The 20,111-nt window shown below is 45.2% G+C and overlaps 1 protein-coding gene across 1 annotated transcript; it reads left to right on the top strand.

Annotated features, from left to right (window-relative positions):
- Positions 1-6,559: 6,559 nt before the first annotated feature.
- On the top strand, positions 6,560-19,564 carry LOC131479412 (fructose-1,6-bisphosphatase class 1-like). The gene is made up of 8 exons (XM_058659923.1): positions 6,560-6,663; positions 7,063-7,216; positions 7,780-7,888; positions 11,055-11,215; positions 12,318-12,407; positions 15,206-15,298; positions 16,169-16,268; positions 19,323-19,564. The coding sequence occupies exons 1-8, from the start codon at positions 6,560-6,562 to the stop codon at positions 19,562-19,564; spliced, it is 1,053 nt and encodes a 350-aa protein (XP_058515906.1).
- The last annotated feature ends 547 nt before the right edge of the window (positions 19,565-20,111 follow it).

Genomic DNA, 20,111 nt, shown 5'->3' with positions numbered 1-20,111 from the left:
TGGGTGACCGAGGATTTGATGTGTGCACAAAAAGGCGCGCCGTCTTGCGAAGGGCAGTAGTGACAGTATCAGCCCAGGAGCCGAGTACCAGCAGCTGGACACTGTTCACGCCGTTAAGGCACGCTTAGAAGCTGTCTTGATGAAACACATGCAACAAGAGCTCAAGTGTAGGCTTTACCTAGCACACTGGAGAGCCCAAGCCTTGGATTGTGCCTCAGGAACTATGCGTCTTGTACTCGAAGAATAGACCCTTTCCCACAAACGGATACACCCCTGCAATTTTCGTATGCCACCTAAACTACTTGCCGAGACAGTTTTCCATGCCTTCTGTGTACGCATGCGTGCATGTAGAATACGGTATGTCTGACTCTAAGATGTCGTCAATCGCAGAAAAGAGCTATTCACAAGGTCGAAGATGCTTTGTATATGTGGACTGTGGTGAAGATGTATGCATACCTGCGCCCGCAAAGACGAGACTTGAGAGATCGTCAGCCGTTGAAAGCTACACGAGGAAGTGCTACGCCTTTACCTACTAGGATTATTTATCGTATATTTTAATACATATACGAATAATACACGTTTATGAGATTAGTTATATGGAGCCCTGTATCCTGTTCACGCATGTCGAAAAAAAGCGAGCAGAGTCTTCAAATATAGGGACCGCCACCTCTCGGCTTCGTCACCGGAAGCAGCTGAAGGCAGACTTACGCGGGGACGCGTGCAAGCTGTCGAGTCAGCAAATAATACTTCAGCATGGAGGAGTAGTACCGAGTCACAGGCACAGACAGAGAGCCATAATTTTCCAGTCGACGATACATAGATGTGCGTGCAGACACAGGCTGCCCACGAGGATGAAATACTGCTGAGTCTCCGGCGCTCGTTCTCACCTGCACTATGAATGGATGGACTCCGTAGTCGTGGCCCCCTAATTAATTAGTCGTGCCATGCATATGCAGTGAGTACAGGACTTTGCGATTCCTCCTGGCCACCATTTCGTCGCTTGAAGACTGGGAGTATTGAGCACCCACTCATCTTTGCTATCGTCGAGTTCGCTGTTGTTTCGAGGCCTGCGACGTTAGACCCATGTCCTAGTTCAGTTTGGCAGTAGGTCCCTAGGATGCGGAAATCTCTCGCGAGGGGGACCCAGTATCGCGCCTTACGCAAGTAGGTATAATTAGCAGAGGAATAAGGCACCGCCAACAACAACAACCACAACTGCGACTCTTTTCGTCTAAACGCTTTGATGGGGACAAGTCTCTGCGCGACTGTACTTACGGGGCTTCCGCATAACATAGGCATACATCTGTGTGTTCCTGCTTCTTTGGACCCCTTGGCTACAACCTATGTATTCACGTCCTTGTGTGAGTTGTAGGGTTTTTCTGGCGGTGCAAGACTCGTACCAGACATTCACATAGCCTACAGGAAAAGAGCACGAGAGTGACAGTCGGCATGTGCACCGACCCGTAGATAGTTTTTGTCCCGTTCTCCCTGACAGTTGACCGTAATGCACCTACTCCGTGCGTTAAACGACTTTTTGATATGTAATATTCTGGGGACGGCGGCACAGCTCACACTTCCCCGCACCGTTCAGGCCTATTTTCGAGGGAAAAATATGAACGCCAGTTTATGTCCGAAATCGTAAGCCTCGCAGTCTCCAGCTGGTGCCTGATTTTTTCGTGCTGGCCAGATAAGTCGCTCTACCAAAATATTACTGCACACCTGTCGGGGGAAATGCATGTTGATCCCGGACACTCACCCCGCCGGCTTGACTGGCGCTCCCTCAGGCGCTCTCGAGTGGCATCACCCTACGCTGTATACGTCGTAGTGGAGTCTCACTTGTTGGCAGCTACCTGCGTGAACAATGCGTGCGCCATCTGTCGGGAGACACACAAGCGTATGGGTTTTCGTGGTCGGCCCTGGCAGCATGCTACTTGTGCGAGCAGTTGTCCCCGCCTAGGAGGAGAGAGGAAGGAAGAACTCAGGTCACATCGTTCCTTTAGCGCTTAAATGCGTGCATGCGCGAAAAGGTCGGGTTCAGTCGATGCCTTTGTTTCTCTTTATTCAGTGACTCAATACAGTCAATTACCTGCTTACTTGCTCGTCATCGCACATTATCTGGAGGGTGGGAAGGAACATGGTAAGATGGAGCATGAGAAACATATCTTCTCCTGCGAGTATCTGCAGAAGGCCCACTGCGTCTTCTGCCTCATTGAGTTTCAATTGCCTCATGAGTCGGACCACTTCTTCAGCCAGTTTGCAGGCACTCAGATATTGCATCGCCCCCCCATCAGCAGCCCACAAATAACGCAAATCGAAGGCAGGATTTCGAAAGATCAGAACTCCCAGTTGCCGCAACAAGGAATAGTTCCGCTGGCCGTATAGGGCAAGAGCAAAGTTTGCAGCTTTGAAGGAAGCTTTCTGACGCTCGTTGAGCAGGTCAGGATGGACCTTCGAAAAGGACGAAGCACTCATTTTGACGTGGAAAGAAGCGCGCTCAACGAGTCTAAATGTAAGACAGAAACGGTGACCACGAGGAGGCAAATTAAGACACCAAACGAAGGACTTCAATGGCTTCCACTTTAGTTCCGGAACGAGGCATGTACAGTTCTATGCTGGTACTGGATCAAAAATGACAGTTCTTTCTAACTCTGTCAAAACGCAAACTTGGACCGCCACAACGAGCGTTTGTTCGCCCTGGCGGAAGTACGTCGTGATAGAGCTTTCACCGGCCGTAGCTTCAGTGCGTTTTTGCTGAGATAAATAGGTGGATGCAAGCACGCCTGCATTCGTGAGCACTGCTGCCAGGCCTGTGCAACAAATACGCGGTCATCATCAGGAAGCGGAGGGCGTTTCGCTTCTTCCCCTGGGAGACAGGCGCTGTCAAGTCTAATATATCAGCGTCGAGACTGTGGAAAAGTGGCCCTTCTGCGATCGAGGAGGACGGTCTATATATATATATATAAATAAGGAGGGACGGTATGCATGTGTAAAGAACGGCGCGCGCACAGCGCTGGACTTTTCAGTGCTAGCGCTACACGTGTATTCACTGACACACTATGATGCAGTGTGTTCCTCTCCTGCTCCTCCAGGCAGCCCACATGCGCTCCCAGATCAGACTCACCTACATGAAAAACGGCTGTTATCAAGCCAGCATTCCCTTTTTTTGCTCCTACGGAAGAGGTATTCCTGGCGCGGCTGTGCATAAAGTTGTCAGCTCCATTCGGTTGATGTAGAAAGACACAAACCTTCCGCAGCTCTAGCACGTTTCGTGTATCTAAAGGCAGCTGTATATAGCGACACTTGTCGCATTATTTTCATGGCAAAACGTTGCTGTGAAGATTGCACGGCTGCTTGCCTGTATGACCAGAATCTCCCCAGGTGGCGGGTACCAGTACGTACTGCTTGCTGATACTTTCAGCGAGCCTATGAGCGTTTTTTGAAATCCCTATCTCGGCTGCTGATTGAGCATAAAGCACCTGTGGCAGTAACCTCGACAGTGTGGTGGAGTTTTCCCTGGAGGCTCGCTCCAACGAGTGTGTAGAGCGTGGTGCAAGTTTCTGAGACTTTTATGGCGCTTCTCATGGACGCATTACCTTCTGGCTCTTATGCTGCTAATGTTTACGGTCAATCTATACGCATGTGTGAGCTTTTACCTCCAACTCTTGTTTTCTAGAGTGTGACTATCTGCAACCATTGAGTCTCTCAACTGAAGTTATGAGTGTTTTGCTTATGCTCTTCCACAAGAGAGCACCTTGTCTCTCTAGCGTGCTTGAGTGGGACCATCCCGTGCTTCTAACGGCATTCTTTTCGCTCGGTGGCACTTTTGTCGTTCTCTACAAGGATAGGATAGGCAAGTTCGAACGATGTAGAAGCCTCTCACTTGTGCAGTGGGAAGACCGCAATCCCAGAGCGTAACTCCTCAATTTCGAATGTTCACAAATCTCGGTGCCTCTCCAATTTTTTAAAACAGTGTCTCAGGCTTACAATAAAATCTGGCGGGCGAGCTACGTGGCTTCTCCAGAATGATGTACTTTGGTAGCACTGATTCGTGTGTGTCCACTCGTGCAGGCCACAGCAATCAAAAAGAGTCAGTGATACTCAATGACCGGCGCCTGCGTTCCAGCTGAAAGCTAGGCTTCGACGGGTAATGCTGGACAAGTAGAAGGGTTGTTCGGTTCTTGCCTTGGGTTTTTTGTGCAGTTCTGCATGAAGGAGGGATGTACTGCACGGAGCAGCACCAGAGAAATCTTGAGCCTATATCCTAAACAAAAGGCAGGTCTATTGGCAGGTGCAGTGTGTACACAGCCGCGCACCCTTGCACACGCATATGTACCGTCGCAAGTAGGGAAGCAGTCGTTGCATTTTATGGCGTGCAACAATGACGGGCCACCTTTCGTCAAAGACTGAACGCTGTCGAGGGTTGACCCGGCGGTACCAGACGCGTGTACTACATCTCCTCGTACAGACAGTGTACGTACGAGAATGGCTGATGTACCAGAATTCGAAGCCGATTTGAACGAAAGCAAACTGTTCTACGTCAACTATTATGAGGGCATCAGTAGGGTGCAGCACGCGCCGTGAGACTACCCGGGTGAGCTGCGAGATTCTCAGGTGCATCCGCGACGTTGCCCCTCCTGTATGGAACATTATACTCATCTTTGAAAGGGAGCAGTAGCACCTTTATGCGACGTTCATCGTACTATGGCGTCGGCGACAGTGTCTTGCAACTGTGATAGGAACCTTGCAAGTAAACGCAGAAGTGCGTCATCCATGCACAGTGGTCCGCCAGTAAATCCGAGCATGTCGTACACGTGCCGAGCTTCTGCGCTCAGCAATTGTGAAGGCATATAATGGCGCAAATGCTACAAAGGAGGAGCTCACGCCCGCTGGCATACTGGCGCCCTCCACTGAATTGCGTGCACAGCACACCGCTGCTACTGTCTCATCCTGCATTCAGCTCAAGTGCCACCCGCTAAAGTACCTGTAGAAATGCAGCCCTATAACGTCGATGATATTACACCTTACCTTCGCTTTGTATGTTCTATTCGTCTGTACGCGCGCCAGACTGTATCTGGACCTATGTCTCTAGTGATATCAGCAATCGCATCATAAATGGAGACGGTTCGGGACGAACGCTGCTGCTGTGGACCACAATGGGTCACGATTCCACACTGGGTCTTACGGTACCTACTTCATTTGCTATTCCTAACGCAGCAAGAAGTTATCTGCTGTGCTCGCTGCCAGCAGCTTTCTGTGCGGTTCCTGGGGCTGTACGTCAATAACAAACAGTCCCCGGAACCGCGCAGAAACCAATGGCGATGTCTAGTTGTCGAACATGTATTGGACGAGGACTTCAACCGAACGATGATTGACATGAATTCCAGGCCACAAAGTTGCCGATTTTATGGAAGCCCCAAGCAACGCCGCCTCGCATTGTAAAGCAGCGCCCCACCACATACTTTGGTGCAGCAGGCGACGTGGAACTTCCAGACTCGGGAGCATCCCCGTCTCGATCCCAGGGGGTCATCAGTAGAGGACGTCTTGCAGGGAGCAAGCTCCAGCAGAAAAGCAGCCTTTTGTCCCGCGCGGTCCCCCGTTACCTACTACGCCTAGCAGCGGGTTGTGTATGCTTTACAGACACTGCAACGGTGCAAGTGGATGGCTTTGAAGGCATACCATCTGTGACCACTGAGCCCTACCGTCGCACGGGATCGTGCATACGTGTTACACGAATATACGGCCTAGGGACGACTACAACGCCGCGCTCGTTTACTTCCAGAATCAGGATAACGAGTATTGTAGGTTTTCTAAGGACATAAACAGGATTACGCATTGTTGCAGAAACAAACCTGGCGACTCTCTTAATTTTATACCCAAAATCTCCACACACCATGCAGAAAATACGACCCGGCTGTCCTCATAGCCCGCACGCTGAACCTGCACGCGCTCGCGGAGCCCTCCGGCTGTCGGACCGTCGGCGCCGACCGTGTGACATCCGCCTGTCCCACGGGACGGCTCACGAGTCATCTTGACGGCGAAACGCGGTGACTGAATAGCGATTCAGCGTGGTTTGATTACTAGTAGGACTTTGTCATATGTAGCGAAGAGCTCTAGACGCCAGCAGCAGTCCTCATTAGTTCTTAGTGAGAGCCAGGGAGGACTGTGGCCTTGATGCCGTTTCCTTTTTTTTTGCCACCGTGCATTTATGCAAGATACTCACGTATAACAAAGCACGTCGCATCCTCTTGGCTGTTCCCATTCCGACTGATTGTCTCATTGTGCACCAGCCTCTCACGACCCTTGAATATATATAGGACGTGTTTCTACAAGAAAAACTTTGAGGGCGTCAGCAATCGTGACCCGTCCCGAGTATCAGTGCCACTTTAGTATACATCAACGTTCTGTTCAACCGTGAAGTCTCCCGTCTCTGCACTTCTCTATTCCTAGGGCTTCCGTCGGACTCACTGCGCGCAAGCATATTATATTCTAATGTACAGGGCCGCTGCGAGCTCCTATAACAAGTCAGAAAGGCCGATTCTACTACTATTGAGACGACAAGATGTCGATGGAACATATGGCGCAACCGATCCCCGAGTTGGGGGAGTTTATAATCGCCAATAAGGACAAACTTCGCAATACCGGCCAGGAGGCAGAAATGAACAGGTCGGGCGAACTAGTGGGTGTGAACGAAGAAAAATCTTGCCAGTGGAAGCTTCGAGCCACACAGTCTCACTTCTTTGTAAACGTCAGGCGTTCAGCTGTTATTCATTAGAGGTGGATAGCATCATCCCAAGGACGAAATATTTGCAGGGGCATTATCCTGTTTCACTGCGCTGATTTGGTGCCGCATAGCTCATATACAACGTTCTCATTATATGTTCAAGTTGCGGTCGTCGCGTCCAAGCCTACGATACAGTAGCTCATCTCACATTCGAGGAAAATGCTCATACGTAGCTGTGACACCTGCCGTTATATATCACACACTATCTACATATGCAACTCGATCCCCTTGTAAGACATATGGGCTCGCATTGGCGTACCATCTGCTTTCTCTTCCCTCAGACTGTTGACGGCGATCAAATTAGCAGCTAAAGTGGTCAACAGAGAAATTAACAAAGCAGGATTGGCAGACATCCTCGGGGCGGCGGGCAACCAGAACGTGCAGGGTGAAGAACAGCAGAAACTTGATGTTTTTGCTAACCATAAATTCATCCAGGTATATGCATGAAGAGTTTTTGCCGGACCCAGCGTTCCCATCGTTCGTCACACCGTTTCGCTGTCAGGTTCCGTTCTCATTCTTGTCGTCAGTCCCTGCGTTACGTCGATCGCCATGCTAGCTCTTCACTTCCTAACGCTCTACGCTGCTACGGCAGCGCCATCCTCTGACTGACTTCGTTATGCTATGTCAAAGCTACCCATATTTTTTTGAGATAGCGCGTGTGCTCTAAGTGTAAAATTCTTTCTTAGGCGCCCAACGACATATTTAAATAACCATATGGTGACTGAGTAGTAAGTACCACTGCAGACAACTGTACGAGCCCCGTGTAGTGTACCTCCACACCCTATAACAATGGCAGCGGTGTGTTCTATCAATTTCTCTGTCACTGTCTTTCTGACCGCAGACCTTTCTCCTAGGATTTTGTTTTTGCGGGGTTTTGCAGCTCTAATGAGCCTATGAACAGATAGAATCTTGTTTTACAATCTGTCGCGGAATTTCTTCGTCTTTCTGATGCGCCATCAACGCTATCGCACAAGGCCGTGTGTACGTGCTTTTGACAGGCTCTGGTTAATAGAGAGGTGGTCTGCGGCATCTGCACGGAAGAAGACGACGATTTCATCGAAGTTAATAAAGACACGCATTTTGTGATGCTAATGGACCCTCTCGATGGTAGGCAGGGATAACATGCTTTTTACATGTTTTTGACGGTGAAGTTTTATATGAAAACTGTCTCTTCATGTGTGCGCGTTAGCCGCTCGCGCAGTAGTGTACGGTCGTTAATTTGCAATACCTCAGACAGTTCTAAGCCGGCGTGTCCTGCCAAGTGCTGCTCTTCTTTTGTTTGTGAAAGACGTATACAGAGATGCTAATGACCCGATACCATGCTCTGTACGGAATCTTGAACGCATTGTGTGCTTGCGAACCTCCTACTGACACCTGCTTACACATCTTTGAACATCCTCCAGCGGCGGGATATACAGAAACAGTAAGCATACTAGGGGATATACTAGTGCCGCAAGACTGGCCGCGCACACTCGAGACCTTAGTCACCATAACGCCCTCTCTCTAACAAGTGCGGACACAGGGTAAGAAAGCATATATATATATACATATTACATGTATGTATATATGCATATTATGTGTATATGTGCGTATATACTCTGTGTATGTGTGTGTGCAGAGAGAGAGGGTGATAGCTGCACACCAGCCTTTGTGGCACCGAATTACTGGCCAGCATTTCCCACCTGTCTTCCCTTGCAGTGTGTAGATACTCACACCCGCACATACACACACCTGTGATTGCTGGTGCGGTTTGTGGTTTTTCTCTCTCTGCTCTGAGAATTACTACATCAAGAACGTGTCTCGATTTTCCGCGTCATCTGAGGCATTCTCAGGCTGCGTATGAACATTCTTACGCTCTACGTCTCTGTGATTAGACTGCCACATGTGTGAGTGTCGCTTGTGCTACCACCGTTGTTCCCTCCCATACGTCTGAGAATTACTACATCAAGAACGTGTCTCGATTTTCCGCGTCATCTGAGGCATTCTCAGGCTGCGTATGAACATTCTCACGCTCTACGTCTCTGTGATTAGACTGCCACATGTGTGAGTGTCGCTTGTGCTACCACCGTTGTTCCCTCCCATACGTCTATGAGAATTACTACATCAAGAACGTGTCTCGATTTTCCGCGTCATCTGAGGCATTCTCAGGCTGCGTATGAACATTCTCACGCTCTACGTCTCTGTGATTAGACTGCCACATGTGTGAGTGTCGCTTGTGCTACCACCGTTGTTCCCTCCCATACGTCTGTGTCTACGTCTGGCGTACTAAGACGATTCTTCTTTGTTGCTCTTCCATGCGTTTCAACTCCGCTCCCTCCACCCCCCACCGTTTTCCCACGCGAGTTCATCGTCGTCATACTATTAATGTGTATCTCTTGGACGTCTTCGGTACCTACTACCTGTTCAGCAGCACGTTTCTGTTGTTCCCTGCCAGCGTGTTTTGCCACGTGAAAAGGAGGGAGAGGAGTCTTGTATGTCACAGCTCCGAGTGCAGAGTATTAATAGACTCCCTGGACGCCTCGGGTTCTATCCCAGCGACGTGGTTTTGTAGTCGACGTGCCCTGAGACTTGCTGCTTGTATTGTATCTCAGAAGCGTTCGAGGGGCCAGTGTGCAAGCTGCTGATACGCTTCGTGAACACATTGATTACTTGCATACAAACTCCCCAACGCTGTGTTTATTTGCATAAGTTGCGATATAGTCCTTCACAAGAGGGCACTGAGAGTAGTAATAGTAATCAGACAGCCCCTTTGCACAAATGACACTGTGACATGCTCCATAGCTTACAGCTGCTGCTGTTGCAGCGTGTGCTTTGTTTTCACAATTTAATATGCTCTTCGGGTGCTATACTGTGGTCTGTACACTAACCTCCTGCATACTAGCAGCACGTCTTTCTGGTTGGTGAAGTATAGTAGTTCGTACAAAAACAGTCTAGGTTGTGACAGCAATCGAATGACGTGTAATGTCTGTTCACTAGGAACACTGTCTTCCCCGCTGAACTCTCCTCAGAGCGACAAATAGCCCAGAACTGAACACAGAGGGCTTCGCTACGATGAACGTGTACATGAATCTTCGTTTTCTGAGCTCACAATACTTTTCCTCTCAGAACTATTTTTGCGTTTGTCTCTTTTCAGTAGCAGCATTACCAGCCACCGCGACACCGTGCTGGTTATGGACCTGCGTTGCTTCCACAGCAAAAATATGTACTTGTGCAGAAGTGAAAGCGTAAAGTCTTCTCAAAATATAAAATGTGGTAATGTGCAAGTAAAAGGGTTTAACTGACCTTTTTGATAATACGTATTAGAAGACTCATTATAGCCTGTAATAAACTCATCACAAATAGGCAGTGGCAGCGCAGTAGCGGAGAAGTAGATCCTTTGTTGCGTGTGCTTCGTAGTTAGCTTGTCGTACACAGCTGCTGGAAAGAAGGAGACGGAGTCGTAGCTCCACGTATGTATCGATTCAGAGCGCTTCTTTGAAAAGTTTGTATTCATATATATGGGATTAAACAGATCCCACTACTTCGCGCAAATATACCTGGAGCTGTAGTAGTGTTTACTTGCCCATATATATATATATATTCTACTCAGTAGAACACACCTGTGTATGCTTCTTCGTTGTAAGCACGCTCACACTCACTTTCATAGCGGGCGACCTACACACACACACACACTTTCTTCTGTACCATAAGCAGCAGAGCTACCGACGGGAGAGGGCCGTGCAAGGGAGCTTTTCTTACCCATGATGTTGTGTGATTTTGACTGCAAAGACTGCAAATCCTGGAATCTTTATCACATTCTGGGTGCTGCAGCATTGCGTGTTTTTAGCTTTTTCGTACTTTTCTCCCCTGCACCACAAGGGAGACTGGATGTTGAGCTGAGACTTGTATAAACTCTTGTGGCTGTTTTATCGAAGTCCTGCTGCCATTACTATCAGTGATGAGGCAGACCGCATATGTTGCAGCATTTTTCGGTATATTCAAAGATGCGTAAATGCAAACTGTAATTACTCTGGCGTGTGCACTGTCTGTCTCGAATTATGTACTTAAACCTATATATACCGTTTGTAATGTTTAATCCCGATCTTTTCTGCCTGTCTCTCTGTCTATACACGCGTATCAGCATGCGTATATAGGCATCTGGCCTGTCTATTTGTCGCCTCCCTGTATCTGTCTCTACATATATATATATAGGAGGTACGCAGGTGTGGAGTGCTCTACAGTGGTGTGAAGTGCTACTGAGTTCGCGCCAATGCTGTGCTATGAATGACTTCAGGCTCTTCTAACATCGATGTAAATGTTTCGGTCGGGACGATATTTTCAATTTATCAGCGACTGTCGCCCGTGGGGTCCCCTGTTGAACGCCGTGACTTTCTGCAGCCCGGGCGCAATCAAATTGCTGCTGGATATGTGCTCTACGGCTCTTCTACGATGCTGGTAAGTCTTTATCATTTGCCTTCTCATAACAGTGACATATATAGACATACATACGTCGATGTATACAGAAAAAAAATATATATATACAGATGCGTAAATAGTCATATATATATGTATGTATGTGTTCAGATGTGTGTATTCTTGTACATACATACATATATATATATGTACGTGTAATAATTCATGACACTCCTCAGTGTACTGTGCTGAGGACCCTTGTCTACGTTTGGAAGCTTTCAAAGAGATTTCTTGAGTATTTTTCTCATTGTAGGTAAGCTTCATATTCTTTTTGAGAAAAAACGCGTGTATTTTAGGGTAATGCGTGTGCTCGGAAATATCGAAAAAGCAAGTATTCGGTCTGTATGTGCGTGTGTATGTGGGTGTGTGTCTGCATGTGTGTGTGTGTGTGTGCATGTGTGTCGCGTGACACACATTTGTGAATACGTGTGAGTTTTAACAGGGAATAGGACACACAGGTATGTTCGTCTGAGTAAAATATGTATGTATATTACGTATTTTCTGCGGAAGATGTTTGTATGAGTCTGAACACTCTTTTTATGTTCCCCGAACCCATCCTACCTGTCTGTGTATATACCCTTGCATGAGTGAACATCACCCATCAGCCGGTGTATTATCACACATGTGGGTCTTTCTCTGTATTATGAGATGTAAGACATGTGTGCATGCGGCTTTAAGTCTTAAATTATGCGTAGAACTCCCCCGCGAACGTTCGTTCACGCCGTACATGGGGGGGTAACCACATGTACACCGAGAGCTTCTGTAGAAGTGCTGTCTTCCCCTGTGCACACCTGTTCTCTTGCATGGCTAGCTGGCAGTCTTTCGTGTGTCTTTCTTCCCGTTCAAAACCCAACTGCCCTCTAATAGCTCCAGCCCTCTCTCTATATATATCAATATGTATATATATATCTATATACTTTTTTTTCTATGTATACGTCTGTTGCATGATAACATAATACTATAAGGACAACTGCATGTCTTACTAGCATCATTGTAATTGTCGTGATGTTATACGTGACTGCTTGTGTGTGTGTCATCTCCTGCTTTATGAGTGTGTTGGTGTAAATGTGAGTGTTGTGCGCAGGTCATAACGACGGGCGATGGCGTGCACGGCTTCACGTTGGATCCGTCACTAGGCACGTTCTTCCTTTCACACAGAAATATGCGTTACCCGGTGAGCAGCCTCTGCGCCGTAATCCCACTACGAGACCTATCAATACTAGTACTATTACTATTACTACTATCACTACAACTACTACAGATATTATCATACTTATAACTTATATATATGTTTGAGAACAACGCTTGTGCTTACCGCTTACTATTTCAACTCTGAATATATGTTAGGAAGTTACAATAACGTATACCACACACACAACCACACCCTGTATTGGCGCCACTATTACATATATATATATGAGAGAGGGCAGAGTTTGTTGTGTGGCCTCTTTTTATTATTGGTGACTCTCTCCTTTACATTAGGCGATAATTAGGCATCAAACTTCTATTGTCAACGTGAATCACCGTATCGAAAGATGCTTCCACAGTAATGACAACAACGTCCATAACCAGGGCGGCCAGAAAGAAACAGCTGCTTGCAACTACCATCTATCTGTTCAGTGTTTGTTCTTCTGTAGAGCCTCTATGTGTAGATATACAAAGAGTATATGGCACCGAAATAAAACCAATTACCTTATCGGGGATACGTAGTGAGGTTGTGTATGGGTGTGCACGTGTGTGTACGTGTATGTACGTGTGTGTACGTGTGTATATGTGTGTGTACATGTGTGTACATATGGGTACGTGTGTTACGTGCGTGTACATGGGTGTACGTATGTGTGCGTGTTTGTATGCGTACATGTATATGTGTCATCACAGGTCTGCAGCACAAGGCAGACCTCGTGGCTCTGTGCGTTTATGTAAACAACACGACTCTTTTGTGTCCAGTCGTTTCCCTCTCTTCCTCGTGTTGTTGACTACTCACTCACAGACAGAAAGGCACCTGCGCACACACGCACATTAATCACACTCGTTCACTCGTGCCTACAAATGACGTTGTGAAGCTTTGTACTGTGCAGCTCCCCAGCACCAAACGTATCTGCGGTAGTGTCTATCTTCATCGCCAGCTATTGCAGTCAGTCGTAGGTGCTGTTGCTCACGCTCCCGTGCTGCTTATCAGCCGTTCTCCACACTCTTCTACGGGGAGCGTTGTTATCTTCACTCTTCACCCTTTCTCTGAGGCTGTACACCCTTGCCTCTCCCAGCATTCTCTGTTGTTGCCAACACGTGCCTCTCGATGCTTTCAATCCTGTTGCCGCTCCGTAGTTTCTGTTGTTTTTCTTTTCGCGTGCGTGTGTCGCGTACGTTTTCGTCTCATTAACTGCGTCGAGAGCACCGACAATATACGAAAACGCATCTTCGGAAAAATGTACGAGCGTGCCTCAGTGTCCTACAAATACATGTATGCTCCCTCTCTGTCTCTAGCTCTCTCTATATATATACATATATATCCACATCCGTACGTTTACATATATGCATACTGATCTCTCTCTTTAAATATATGTATATATATATATACTCACACTCGTTTACATATATGCATACTGATCCCTCTCTCTAAATATATCTCTCTACCTATCGATATCTGTGTATACTTGTGAATATATATACACCGCCGCACGCATATACTTGCTAATATATACCTACTAATATATATCTCTATATATGTGTATATACCTCTGTAATGTGTGAATTTGATTCACATTAGTGTACACATAGACTGACGTATCTCTCTGTAGCGATTTGTAGATAAATACGCCTTACGCCTTTCGCCTGCTCTTTCAACGCTCTTTGCCTCCGTATACAAATATATACATATGTGTATCTATATATATGGGTATAAATGCAAATGAGAACAACTATTATGTTATGCGTACTCAAGCCAATTGGGTATTTGTGGTGCTGCTTTTTGTCCCACCATATATATATATATATGAATATGTATGTATATTGTCATCATGGTGTACATATATATAGATATACATATATATATACATGAATATGTCTATTGTATATTGTCATCCTGGTGTACGCTGGTATTAATACTGCGATAGTTACTGTTTTCGTTATTTGCTGCTAGTATGTCCTTACATATTGTATTGCCATGTGGCAGCTGTCATGCCCTGCTGCTCTCGTAATGTTTCGTTTCCTTGCTGCTGCTGTTGCTGCTACGTTTTCTTCCTGTTGCTGTAGCTGCTGTTCCCCTCTGGCATTTGCTTGTTCATTTCACTGCTGCTGGGGCTGCTTGTCCTGCCGGCTGCTGCTGCATCTAGTGACAGACATTTCCACAGGTTACATATATACATGTATACTTATATTTATACATATGTAGGTGTAAACCTGAGCGTGTGTCTGGCTACTGCGCTTGAGTAGCGGATGCTGATACTGCATCTAGTAGTGACGGACTTCTACTATGTATGTATGTGTATACAGTTGTGTACTCTATTTGTGCGTTTGTGTCTATGTGTATATTTATTTGACTACTGCTGCGCATCAAGGTATATTTTTTGTCTGTTTGTATGTCCGCATGTGTATCGTCTGCTATTGCTGCTGTTGTAGGTGTTCGGTGATATCTTTGTGCTGCACGTCATCTCTTATAGGCGTGTGTGTCGGTTTGAATCGGTGCGGATGTGCCTACATAAACACATGTAAATGTGTCTACGTATGTCTAGCTACTGTCGCTGTATGATGATATCGTATGTGTGCTGCACACTTCCGTGGGTGTGTATGTGTGTATTACCAAGCCGTGCTGAAATATATATACATATATATGTCTCTACGCTTATGTGTTGTGTATGGGGACAGTTGCTGATAATATTGATGAAGATGACAATGTACTTTGTGCTGCAGATGTGTATATGCGTGTGTGTGAGTGGTGTTGGCGCTCGACTGCAAAACTGCTGGCTGCCTCAGGCGAAAGCTCGGATCTACAGCGTGAACGAAGGGAACTATAGAGCTTTCCCCGAGGGTATTAAACAGTTTCTGGCAGAATGTCACGATGACGAGGTAAGTCGTTTGTATGTGTGCGTTGTATATACTGCTGATTTCAAGCACGAAAGCAGTGAGGCAGCAACGCTGTACTCTGCAGTCTGCCTCTGTGTGTAGCCTCCATATATATGTCTACGCATTGCACTCCTTCACATGTCTTTCTTTTTTCACTGGAAGATCACACTGTTTTCCTTTGGGTCCTTGTGGTGTTATTTTTGTTCCTTTCTCTGTAAAAACCGCTCTCTTTCGATATATAGGCGTATGTACATAGGTTTATTAATATATATATATATATATGTACATGTGTAGGGGTATATTACATATACCTGCGTTTGTGTGTTCAGCAAAGCTTTCAGTTTCCTTTCTAAATGTATATGTCTCGAAGAACTCCTCCACAACTTGAAAAGGATTGATGGCATCATTACTACAACCGCAGAGAATTGGAGGGAAGCAACAGCGGTAGAGAGAAATGCTCTTGCTGCTCTGCAGTTTCCATTATATCGTTTGCATCAAGGGCCTATAGACAGCGCTAGTCTAACACCTTTTTGTTGTTGTAGTGGGTAATATATATATATATATATATATACTGACTTAATGAGTACGCACAATTATGGATACATGCATATATATATATATATATATATATATATATATATATATATGGGCGCATCTACGCATGGGAAATACATATATATGTCGGCATACGTACGCGTATTCTCTCCTATATATATATATATATATATGCACATGCAAATACTTACATACCAGTACTTGTGAATATATATATATGTATGTAAATATATCGCATTTGTAGAGAATGGCTACGTGTGCGTCGTGTGTATGTGTGTGTGTGTGTTACTGATGCTGCTGCTGATGATTCCTGTCCAGGCGGGTCCATTTTCACTTCGATACATCGGCAGCCTCGTATCAGACTTTCACCGAAATTTGTTGCAGGGGGGTATATATATGTATCCTCCAACAAAGAAAGGTAAGTAATGTCTTTCAGTGAAAAGAATGTAGAGACGAACTAGTTGAGTTGAATCCTCCTACTTCACCTTGGCAGTTTCTTCCGCTGGTTTCTTCTCTTACAGATCTCCACATATACGTGTATAGACACTACCTGCGTTTAGTTAATATTGACTATAAGGGAAGACGGCAGTGGTGGCAGGGAGGTCGTCTGCACACTTAACGCCTCTTTCTATTTCTGGGCAAAACGTATTGAGGAACGACGGACGAGGGCAAAATATTCAAGCACACATACACTATTCATGTTTTTATATATATATATACATACATACATACATACATATATACACATAATCATGCATACAGAGAGTTTACTCGTATTCTGTATATATGTATCTACACGAAAACATACAGACAGTCCACTCGTGTGTGTGTGTACTGAGGTATACACACAGATACAAAAAGTGATACAGATCCTGTGCTCGTCTGTATGTGTATATATATACACACAAACACGGGTACAACCAACAGTCCACTCGTCGTGTCCGCTTATATTTGTATATACGCAAACACTAATATAGGTAGTGTACTTTTGTATCTATATGTATTTATTTACATACACAGACGAACACTAATGCCGACAGTGTAGTCGAAAATATATATAGATACACACAAACACTGACACATATAAACGCTGATACAGCGAGTGGAATCGTCTGTATGTGTATGAGACATCTTTTATATATACACACGTACAAAGGCTGATACAGACAGTTTACTCGTATGTGCATATATGTATATATACACACAACACTGATATAGACAGTTCAATCGTATGTATATACATATACATACGTACACACACACCGGCACCGAAACTAACATCAGACGTAGGCACGCAGGGAGACGCATTCTACGCCGTGCACATACATTGATATAGATATATATATATACACCTCTCTCTCTATACATATTTATATGCATACGTATGCATATAAATGCATGTTGCACGACGTGGTACATATATATATATATATATATATATATATATATATATATTTACGTATCGGTATATCCCTATAGCTAGCTACATAGACGTTTCTAGGCTTATATAGAGTTCGCTCAGCATGTGTGAACTTCACTACAGTGTGCTTCTGTCAAGACGTCTGCTGCCCACTGTAAGTACCTCTGCATTGTTGTACACACAACTACTACTACCAGTATGACTATGAGCCTCAGCTCACGTCTGTCAGTACAAGCGGTAGAGGTAGCACGGCCGCGTAGTGATGGGAGTGGTGGTGGAAATGATGACCTTAATAATGACGATGGTGGGGGCGGTGGTGATAATGACGATGGTGGTGACGGTGGTAATGATGATGATGGTGGTAATGAGGATGGTAATAATGCTGATGGTGGTGACGATGGTAATAATGATGGTGGTGGTGATAACAAGGACGATGGTGGGATGATGGTGACAGTGACCATGGTGGTGGTGGTGGTAATTGTGACGGTGGTGGTAATAATGGCCATGGTGGTAGTCGTGGTAATATTGACGGTGGTGGTGGTGGTGTTGACGATGGTGATACTGGTGTGGTAATAGTAACTGAGGTGCGAATGATGATGGTGTTGGTGTAGATGGTGATAGAGCGTTTTGACATTATCGACCGAGTGCTTTGGGGCGTTAACGTGACGAGACAGTTATCGTGTGCATGTAACTGATTATCTTCTTGTAGATCTGGGTGTCTTCCTCGCGTCGCTACGTGTGTATATAAAAATCAATATATCTACATACATATATGTATATATGTATATATATATATTCTTCTTTCCTAGGTCTTGTGGAAGTAATTACTGCTTACATGGTGCGCATGTTATCAGCTTTCTTCTTGTAGGTTTTGGTGTCTTTCTTGCGTCCGTCCGTACATGTGTATACACAAATCTCTATATATGTATACATACATACGTACGTACATGTATATATATATATATACATATATATATATATACTTTATGCTTTTGTAGATCTTGTTGACGTGACTACTATTACTAACGTAGGGCGCAGTATATTGATCATCTTTTAGGTCTTTTTGACCTCTCGCGTCCGTACAAGTGTAGATACAATCCTATATCTACACCTATATATATATATATATAGCGTATGTGTCCAAGGTGTGCAAGTGTATGTATATATATGTATGTATGTACATACAAATATATGGATGATTCGCTTCAAGATCTTGTTAGCTCTCCGTCATGACTTTGGGGGGAGGTGCAGTAGCTGGAAGTGTCTTAGAAAATTGAAGGATAGGCGGATGTAGATACATATATGCAGGCGTATACACGCTGCTGTGTATACGTATGATACACTTGTTAGCATCACAGTAGCTACTACTACTTATATTAGCTGCCCCAGATATTCAGCTTCCTCACCCTCTGATACTTTCCTTCCAACCATGCAGCCTTAGATGGATGCTGGCTGTCGTTTACATTCTACTAGTACTACAACAATAATGACAACGTAGCGGCACTCAAAAATATATGTTGGGAGTTTCAATATGATATTGAGACACTGCTTTTTTTCTGTTAATTGAGATGCACTTCCGTTTTGAAGAACTTCAGAAGAAGTAGATCGGTCCACTTGAAGAGTAGATTGCTCATGGAAATTGAAACTTGGAGCTATGTGCGATAAAGTAGACTGCTTAGACTGCTTTACGAAAAATAGACTGCTAAGGAGAAGATTATTGCTTTCTGACAAATGGACGAGTATTTATGAAATATGGCTTGCTCAATTCAAGGTAGACTTCTTTATGATATCGAAGTTGCTCAATGCAAATAGGACTTCTCTTCCATAATATATACATTGCTTTATGACAAAGCAATGTATATATTAATGAAAAGAAAACTACTACAAGAAAATATGTAGCTTAGTGACTAGTACATTCCGACGCAAGTTGATGAATTCATGCTTTGTGAATAGGAAGATCGCTAGATGATAAATAGTAGGGTGCATCGCGGAAGAGTAAAGACTGTCTCTGAAAAAGTTGACGAATTTCTTGGTGGTATTTTTGTTTTGCAGACAAGAAGGGCAAGTTACGACTGTTATACGAAGCAAACCCAATGGCGTATCTGGCAGAACAGGCGGGAGGGAGAGCAACAGATGGCTTTGATAGAATTTTAGACATTCAACCAAGTGAACTGCATCAGAGAGTTCCTCTGATGATTGGCTCAGCAAAGCTCGTTGACAGGGTGGACCAACTAATGCGTCAGCACAGCCCTGATTGTCGCTTGCATGCTAATCAGTTAGCTCCAGCCAACTGATTTTATTTGTATAGTTCAGTCATTTTTTGAAGTGGACTATACTGAGAGGTGCGCAGCACAGGTATATATGTACTGAATGCAGCATTGCCCTCATCTCAAGGCGTTAGGAATTAGTTTGGTATATATGTATGCATGTGCGGGTTTGTGCGTGCGTGTACGTATATGCGTGTGTGTGTGCGTACTCACACACGTTAACGAAGAGCTCTTACAATTATACTGAATATTAATTACATATTCAACCCGGTGAGGGTTTTTTTGGAGAGTTCCTCTGTTGGTGTTTTTTCAGTATGTCTCGCTGATAGAGTAGATCATCACTTACGGTGTCTGTACAGTCTCGAGTGTCACTACATGCGAGTTGGGTGGCGACAGCCGATCAAGATGGCGTATGCGTGACTTGCTGACTACTCTTCGTCTCCCGTTGGTGCCAGTAGTCATAGAACGACAGGAACCAAAAACAACGAAAAAGGAACAAACAGGAACGTGAAACCGTCACTGGGAAAGAATGCGTCAAGCCAGGCCTGAAAGTAATTTGCGTGCAACTGGGTCA

The sequence above is a fragment of the Ochotona princeps genome, unplaced genomic scaffold, assembly GCF_030435755.1.
Source record: "Ochotona princeps isolate mOchPri1 unplaced genomic scaffold, mOchPri1.hap1 HAP1_SCAFFOLD_4438, whole genome shotgun sequence".
NCBI lineage: Eukaryota > Metazoa > Chordata > Mammalia > Lagomorpha > Ochotonidae > Ochotona > Ochotona princeps.
Note: the sequence above shows the minus strand (reverse complement) of the source record. Positions and strands in the feature narration are given on the sequence as shown.

Excerpts from the sequence above, each read along its gene's own strand:
- LOC131479412 (XM_058659923.1), top strand. The coding sequence starts at position 6,560 with ATGTCGATGGAACATATGGCGCAACCGATCCCCGAGTTGGGGGAGTTT. Across the intron at positions 7,217-7,779 it reads CTAACCATAAATTCATCCAG|GCTCTGGTTAATAGAGAGGT; the intron begins GTATATGCATGA and ends TGCTTTTGACAG. Across the intron at positions 7,889-11,054 it reads GCTAATGGACCCTCTCGATG|GCTCTTCTAACATCGATGTA; the intron begins GTAGGCAGGGAT and ends GAATGACTTCAG.